This window comes from Oryzias melastigma, linkage group LG17, assembly GCF_002922805.2.
Source record: "Oryzias melastigma strain HK-1 linkage group LG17, ASM292280v2, whole genome shotgun sequence".
Classification (NCBI taxonomy): domain Eukaryota; kingdom Metazoa; phylum Chordata; class Actinopteri; order Beloniformes; family Adrianichthyidae; genus Oryzias; species Oryzias melastigma.
In genome coordinates, this window is record NC_050528.1 from 17,332,668 (window position 1) to 17,341,343 (window position 8,676).

Below are 8,676 nucleotides of genomic sequence, written 5' to 3' on the forward strand. Positions count from 1 at the left end.
AGTCAAAAAAGCTAGCCTGTAGCGGAAAATTAGCTAAAATCCAAAATAGACTGAAAGAAAATTTGAAAAAAAGTCAAAATTACCCAAAACAGTTAGCATGTAAACATTAGGCAAACTCCAAATCTGTGTAAAAAGGTATTTAAAAAAGCCAAAATTAGGCAAAACAGCAAGCATGTAGCTGAAATATTTGCAAAAAAATAAGAAATATTTGCTAAATTCCAAAATAGCCTAAAAAAATCTTTGTAATTGTCAAAATAGTCCAAAAAGCTATCAGAATGACAACTTTTAAAACTTTAAAACCAGAATTTTTTAACATAATTATGAATAATAATAAGGCAGGTGTATTATTCCAGAATAAATCAACTTAAACCTTAAATAACTAAAAATATATTTTGTCAAAATTATAAAAGTTAGAGATAAGCACAAGATAACATCAGAACATTAATGACAATAAAACAAAATGATCTGGAGGGCCGGATAGAATTACCCCGAGGGCCAGATCCGGCCCCCGGGCCTTGACTGTGACAGATGTGATTTAAAGCTAATGATGGTCAATATGTGTCAATGATGGTCAATATGATGGTCAAACCTGCACAGAGTTCAGCCTAAATATTCCTGACATCAGAGTGGGCCTTCCTCCTGCCATCACCTTCTGCAGCTGTGGAGGACGCTCTTTCAGTTTCCTTTTCCCCTCCATGCTTCTCCCCAAACCTACCTGGCCTCAGACCAGGCTGTGCCCCCCCCATGATGCGGGCAGTGAAATGCCCGTCCACATCCTCAAATATTGCAGTTTCCCTTTCAGCTGCTGTATGAAAACATCTCAGACCAGGACAGGGGGCGGGGGTGCAGACAGAAGGGATCACTTAAAGATCCCATCCAGCACTCTGCTCGCTGCTTTTTCCTTATAATTCCCTCATAAAGAGGGAAGGGGGCTCCCCCTGCCCGCCTTTTGTCCCCCTCCCCACCGGCAGTTTCTGCTCCAGAAGACTTAGACAAGGCCTCCATTAATTGTGGGTCTGTGTGGAATAGACGGGGGACAATGGCCCCAACAGAGGGTCCAGCCCCCAGACAAGGCTGGAAACAAGTGGTACAGGAATCTGTCAGAATGGCCTGGTCCGGGCTGATGTCACTGAATACATTTACCTACCTCAGAGCACATTCACTCTGCTCTTTGTTTTATTCTCCACAGAAAAAGAGGGGATGGGTGGGGGGGCATCAATGGAGCGGAGGGGCTGACGCCGAGGGCTTAAGGATGGGAAATAAGGAGTTGTCACGGTGACATGCTGATGAAAGTATATACTATATCTATTAATATAACTGCTGCTTAAACCTACAATCACAGTACGTCTGACCGGCATGAATGAAATCTGCTTTGCTGGGATTTTCTGCAACCACCTAGAGGGAAGGAGAGCGGAGAAATGTTGAAGGGAGTTTTACATCAACCTGATAGGAACTCTGACTGAAGATTCTCATGTCTGCAAAGAGAAGTTATCGCTGACTGTTTAACCCATGTGTCACAGTTGAGGCCCGGGGGCCGGATCCGGCCCTCCAGATCAGTTTATTTTATTGTTATTAATGACCCCATGTTTTCTTGCTCTCATTTCTAATCTGTATAATTTTGACTAAACATATTTTCATGGAGAGTAAAATATTGAAAGTTATTTAAGATTTAAGTTGATTTATTCTGGAATAATATTCCTGTCTTTCTATTATTCATAATTATGTTATGAATTTCTGTCGTAAAGTTTTAAAAATTGGCATTCGGCTAGCTTTTTAGACTATTTTACCATTTACTACGATTATTTTTCCACTTCATGCTAGCTGTTTTGGCTAATTTAGGCTGTTTTCATTTGTTTTTTTAGGCTATTTTGGAGTTTAGCTTATTTTTCTGCAACAGGCTAGCTTTTTAGGCTAACTAACTTTATTTGAGCGTTTTTAGTCATCAGCTTCAGCATTTTTAGCTATCAATTTCAGCATTTTTAGCAATCAGCTTCAGCGTTTTTGGCCATCAGCTTTAGCGTTTTTAGCTATCAGCTTCAGCGTTTTTAGGTATCAATTTCAGCATTCTTAGTAATCAGCTTCAGCATTTTTGGCCATCAGCTTTAGCGTTTTTAGGTATCAGCTTCAGCGTTTTTAGCTATCAGCTTCAGCGTTTTTAGGTATCAATTTCAGCGTTTTTAGGTATCAATTTCAGCGTTTTTAGGTATCAATTTCAGCATTCTTAGTAATCAGCTTCAGCATTTTTGGCCATCAGCTTCAGCGTTTTAGCTATCAATTTCAGCGTTTTTAGCCATAAGCTTCAGTGTTTTTAGGTATCAATTTCAGCGTTTTTGACCATCAGCTTCAGCGTTTTTAGGTATCAATTTCAGCATTCTTAGTAATCAGCTTCAGCATTTTTGGCCATCAGCTTCAGCGTTTTTAGCTATCAATTTCAGTGTTTTTAGCTATCAATTTCAGTGTTTTTAGCTATCAGCTTCAGTGTTTTTAGCAATCAGCTTCAGGGATATCAGCTATCAACTTCAGAGTTTTTAGCTATCTGCTTCATAATTATGTAAAAAAGTTACAGTTTTAAAGTTTTAAACATTTAGTTTTAATGTTCAATAAATGTTTATCCTGTTCAGTTCACGACCTAAGGTGTGTTTTGGATTTTGGCCCCTTGTACGATTGAGTTTGACACCCCTGTTTTAACCCAATCTCTCAAATTGATTCTTTTCTGTAACCTAAGCAACCAAAATTCTAATAAATGGGAAGTGTGTGAAGCCTTGCGCCAGATTCTGTGGCGACAACAAACCACTGCTGGTCTCCTCGCGGTAAAATCTCACTCTGGCTTATGTCTACTTTGGGCAGTATTTATCTTTGCTTACACTACCTAAACACATGCTGACTCAGAAATATGGAGGAGTTTAGCTGAAGCCAAGAAGAAGAGGAGCGATACTTTTCCCCTTTTTCAGCTGTTTATATGAAGAGGAGCAGAGATTAGGAGACTTGAGTTTGATAATAGCAACCTGAGCAGCTTCAAGTCACTTTATTCCAAGTCAGTACATCTCAGAGATGTTGTGTGAGAAAAGAGGAACCATAGCAACGCATATTTTGAAACAACCTTCCATCTGTCACCTAATGTGAAGGACTCTTTGATTGAGAAGAGAAAAGCAAGCGTTTCCATCTTCAACTTGGTGGCGAAGAGACTAAAGACTGATTAAAGCGCCTTATCCCTCATCAAACTGAAGACGCCTTTAGATTCTAAGAAAGGCCTCACATTTAATTTTTAAAACCCAGACATGAAAGTACGGCCTAAAGCACATTCAACTCTTTAAAGCACTTGTTAGCATGTAGATTATATGCATTTCAGTGCATTGTCTAAGTTTTTAAGTGTATTTACATGTAAATATGCTCAGCGACACTAACATCTTGAAAAGGTATTGGGGGTAGATTGCAACTCCCTGCATTTTCTCTCAGTGCACCATGGGAAAGTGATTTCTTTGTGCAATCAAAGTTCAAACACATTCTTGTACGGCTGTGGTTCTGACGGGACGGCATCAGACTCAGGATGTTCCAGAGTCGCACAGACTCGTCCTCACCCGTGCCCCCCTCCCTGAGTGTGTTTGTGTTGGCATCTTTCGATGTGAAGATGCCCCATTCTCGCCACTCAAGATGTCTCACAAGACCGGCGTTATGGCCACTTATGCGGTGAAAGCCGCCGCCTGGGGGACGCCCTTTCAGCAGTGGAGGGCCGCTGGCTGAGCCCCCTTAACACCCGGATCATCCTCACGGTGCAGAGAGGAGCTGTCTCGAGACACCAAGCCGTCCTTCACCTGCCGCTTAGCGCTCATCACTTATGCACATAATCCCTGGTTACTGCATGTGATTCAGCCCCCCGGGCTCAGAACGCCGCGCCTCCCCTGCTGGAATGCTCGCTGGGTGGCTTGTGGGTTGCCACAGCAACCTCATCTTCTCATGACAGTCAGGCTTCAGCCGCGGAGCGTCTTTTTCTGTCTCCTAAAGCCCTCCGCCGTGTGAGAGTTTTCCGGCTTCCCGGGCCATTCCCATGCTCCCACCCCGAAGCCGGGACTCCCCGACGGCGCGGCTCCTTCAGGGACCACAGGCGCGCATCAATGCTTCTCCAGTCCAGGCAAAGAGAGGATTTGCCCTCCCTGGAAATGAATGCCGCCCAAGATGGTCAGATACATTCGTTGCCCCCCCCTCACTGCGATCATCTTTCTGGCAACCATGTGCAGACTAACAAGTGTCACAGTGATCCACAGAAGCCCCCCCCCATGTGAGGCGGCTCCATCCGTGCCCCCGGCACCTCCTCACAAGGCCCTCCATTGACTTCTAACCTGATGAGAGACCGCGGGGGACAAAGAGGTGAGGGGCGGGGCCCATCCCTCCGACAAGCCTGTGAACAAACGGTAACATGGCTGCAACTGTCCTCCCCCCGAATCACTGAATTTATTGACCAACCACAGAGCCCATTCATGCCTGGAAGAACTGACAAATGAGCGGGACAGAGATGGCCCGACTTCCGAGGACAGGAGGGAGGAGAGGGCCTTTGTGGGTCACAGACCTTCTTCCAGACGTGGGGGCTTTTGTTTTGCCTGTGAAGCGAGCGCCGTGTGTCCCGACTATTCATCCAGAGCAGCGAGTGCAGAACTGGCTCTGCACAAATTAGGAAATGTGGACTCGTGTCCACAGATCCAGTCTGGGAAGACCTCTGAGGACGCCTCAGCCAGGAAAGAGGAGGACCCAAATCTTTAAAGTACACAAGAAGTGTTGCTACTTGAATGAAAGTCACTCTGTCAGAGTGAAAGTGTGTGCTTTGACTTCCGTCAGCCTCCATCTGTTTGTCATCAGACAAACACACTCCGTCCCAGAAGAGGATCCAAGCCGTCGCATGAATTCATGGTGCCTGCTCATCCTCATCATGAATATTCCCCAACAAGGCTCGTCCCTGATCTGTGGGACATTCTTTTCTTCTGCAACAAGAGACGTGTTCACAGTGGCCCTTAAATCCAGCCTTTCACAGCCTGCAGGCCTGATCTCCACATGAAATGATGCCCTCTCTTACACCCTTAAGCGCCCATATGCCAGCCAGTGCTGCGGCTGGGAAAGCCCGTAATTGATCAGTGCGTGGCCAATGAAAAAGTGTGACCAGGGTCAGCCCCCCCATGAAGACTGGCTCAGTAAACAGATTCGCGGAGGAGTTGAATGACGGATCTGCAGAGCAAACTGGAGCCGCATCTCAACGTTTACTCTAAGAAACACAAAGTGGACATTTCGATTCAAACTAGCAGGATTTATTTTAGAAAACAGACCATCTGAATTTAAAAAAGCTGATTACAATCAAGTCGACAGTTAGCTGCACCTCACAGATCTGAAGCAGCAAAGATTAATCCTAAATTCCTGATATGACTTTAAGAATCAGCGGAGGGAATGAAGGAGAAAACAGACTGTAAGACATTCAGGACGATCAATCTAAAAGTCTCTTCCACAGGAAGAATTTCATGTTACAACACTTAAGTTCAGCAGCTTGAACATTGCATGAGTACCACTGTTAAAATGCCTGTGTTATAGCAGCAGCTAACGTGAGGAAGTCTGATGGAGGCCATCGCTCAGCACCACTCATGTTGACTAAAAGGCGAACGTCCACAGCTCTGCTTCGCGTCCCAGACGTGGGGCAGAGACGGCCCACAGGTGAGAGCGGCTCCCTCACCTGGACTTTCATTCAGCATTCACAAGGAAGGCGGTCTGTGCTTGATGGAACGGTCTGGAGTAGGGATGTCCCAACCAGGTTATTTTAGACAGAGTCATTCGATTTTAACGAGTCACGGGAAAAGTTGACTTTAGCTTCAATATCTTTAGAGCTATTAAACATTATTCACCAAATGTGATTCCTGTCCTCATTTAAAGCTCTTAAAAATGAATGATGAATTTGTTTTAGCATGAATTTGATGAGAGTTCATGACTAGCTGATGTCATTAGAACCATTTAGTAGTTTTTTTGTTTTTTGTTTTATTTTTTCGTTTGTCTTTTTTTAAGATTATGTTATTCTTTTTTTAAGCTCTTAAGACACATGTGTCAAAGTCAAGGCCCGGGGGCCGGATCCGGCCCTCCAGATTATTTTATTTTATTGTTATTAATGGACTGATGTTATCTTGCGCTCATTTCTAACCTGTATAATTTTGACAAAATATATTTTTATGGAGAGTAAAATATTGAAAGTTATTTAAGGTTTAAGTTGATTTATTCTGAAATAATAGTTCTGCTTTTTTATTATCCATAATTATGTTAAAAAGTTACAGTTTTAGTTTTTTTTTATGCGAATTTGGCTAAAATATTAACTAAATAGCTAATATTTTAGCTAGCTATCAGTTTCAGCTTTTTCCGCTATTACCTTCAGTAATTTCAGCTATCAACTCCCCCATTTTTAATTATCAGCTTCAGCGTTTTCAGCTATCAATTGTCGCATATTCTGTGGCCAAATTCATCTTACAGCATTCACACTAGCATTATCACAGGTAATGCTGTATATCTAGTTAAAATTATGTTAAAAAGTTACGGTTTTAAAGTTTTAAAAATGTAGTTTTAGAGTGTTCAATAAATGTTCATCCTGTTTAGCCCTTGACTTAAGGTGTGTTTTGGATTTTGGCCTCTTGTGCGACTGAGCTTGACACCTCTGTCTTAAGACATCACATTTTTGGCTGTATTACCACAGTAGTTAATTGTTTTAACTTTTATTTTTCTGTTAAATAAATAAAATATTAATAGTAGAACAGTATTAACAATATTAATCAAAGAACAGCTCGGGTCTTAAGGTGTTAAATCACAGAGCTAGCATTTAGCTTAGCACAGTTAGCAGCTGCTGTGTTTGTCTGTTTGTCTGCAGCACGAAGGGCTTAACATTAAAAAGAAACAAAACTTTCTTTTTCTATTGAAATGCCTTTATAGGTAGTTTTTTATGTTAAGAAAAACCAATAGAGACACCTGCTGTCAGTTTAAAGTGTTTTTAAAAGTGAAGTCCTAAATTGTGATCATATCGCTAGCTTGACTGAATTGTTTTTGTTAGCTTCCTGTTTAAACTGCTGCCATATTCTGCTGCGTTTTACAACATATTGTGATCTGTTCATGGCATGCAGACTTCTGGTTAAGTATTTATCTGGAATAATAAGATTGAAATATAAAGCGCTGATCATAATAAGAATAAATGAAATATCAGATACTGATCGAGTCATCAACCACGTGATCGGATCAGGACATCCCTAGTCTGGACCGAGTTGGACTTACATTCAGAAGAGTTGGCTCAATGCTTTGTGCTTTTGAGACAGCTGCAGTTGTGAATTAATGCTTTATAAATAAACAGAATTACATGGATTGAGTCACAGAGAGGTCACAGGTGTCTCTGATCTGAAAGTCTGCAGCTCTTTTATGTAAAACAGGAGTCAGACGGAGACGTCTTCTCTGCTCCTCAGCTCGTGCTGTGGTTACAGGTATGCAGCGGGGAGTCACCGGCATACGTGACGATGGAGGATTTGGGAGGCCAGTCCGCATCTTCCTGCAGCTCCAGAGCCAGATGTCTGTAGCGCCCCTTGGGGGGCTTGTTCCTCTGACGGAAAAGCCGGGAAAAGAGAGCCGATGCCCAGCGGTCGTTGGCTTCCTGAAAATGTGGAAAAGCTTGGATAAATCATGAGACTTGCTGCACACACAGACATCTTTATACTAGGGCTGCCAGGATTAGGCGACAAATCCAAGACTCGACTATTAAAATAGTTGACGACTAATTTAATGGTCGATTAGTCGACTAATCGACAACTAGTCAACTATTTAAATAGTCAAAGGCTAATTTTAGTGTACAATATTTGACTAATTGACGACTAATTAAATAGTCGATTATTCGACTATACGATAACTAATCAAATATTACAATAGTCAATCGTAATTTATCAGTCTATTATTCGACTTGTCGACAACTTGTCAACTATTAAATAGTCGACGGCTAATTTAATAGTCAATTAGTCGTTAATTTATTTCTATGGAGTCAAGAGTGTAGTAAAGTTGAACAAAGTTGTGAACGTTCAGCACCAAAAAACAGTTTTTTTTTATATTTGAGTCAGTGAGACCAAACTTTGTCTTTAGTGAAAAATAGTTCCTTGTTTCCTGTGCCGACCTCCTTTAATTTAACCCTTTAACACCCGAGGAGTCGCCAGTGATGCTTAAACACAAAATCTTGAACATACAGTAACTTTTCAACTGTTTACAGGATCATTTCAGTAGATAGTGAAGGAGAAAAGCGGCTTTTCTCCTTCAAAATCTACTGAAATGATCCTGTTAACGGTTGAAAAGTTACAGGATATCAACGAATAAAAACACTGTGTAGAAATGTCACAGAAAAAGCACGTAGGACAGAAAAGAAGACAGCTGCAAAGACACCACTCGGAGCAGAAGATTTCCAACCTGTGCTGGGTCAGCAGAGGGCGCCTCTGTGGGGGTGCATGAGCCCCCACCACCTCTGAAAACAAGCCTCCACAAGCAGACGTCAAGGATCAAAATCTACGGGAGAATTCAGGAGGAAACTGGAAATCAACTCATCATGAAGACGCTTCCAGTCCCAGAAGCACTAATCGTGACTTTGAGAGAACCAGACTGATTGTGTTGCTGCAGCGGGGATGGGGGGGGGGGGAA

The 8,676-nt window shown here is 42.3% G+C and overlaps 1 protein-coding gene across 4 annotated transcripts in view; it reads right to left on the minus strand.

Annotated features, from left to right (window-relative positions):
• Positions 1 to 7,402: 7,402 nt before the first annotated feature.
• The window catches only part of LOC112144222 (probable cation-transporting ATPase 13A3), a 32,057-nt gene continuing 30,783 nt past the window's right edge, over positions 7,403 to 8,676 (minus strand). For 3 of the 4 annotated variants that reach the window (XM_024268591.2, XM_024268592.2, XM_024268594.2), the window contains exons 31-32: positions 8,449 to 8,544; positions 7,403 to 7,651 (exon numbers count right to left, since the gene is read on the minus strand). In XM_024268591.2, the coding sequence (XP_024124359.1) occupies positions 7,463 to 7,651; positions 8,449 to 8,544 (285 nt within the window). In that variant the 3' untranslated portion in view covers positions 7,403 to 7,462. The remainder of the gene's footprint in view (positions 7,652 to 8,448; positions 8,545 to 8,676) is intronic. The other variant, XM_024268593.2, reaches the window with a different exon arrangement.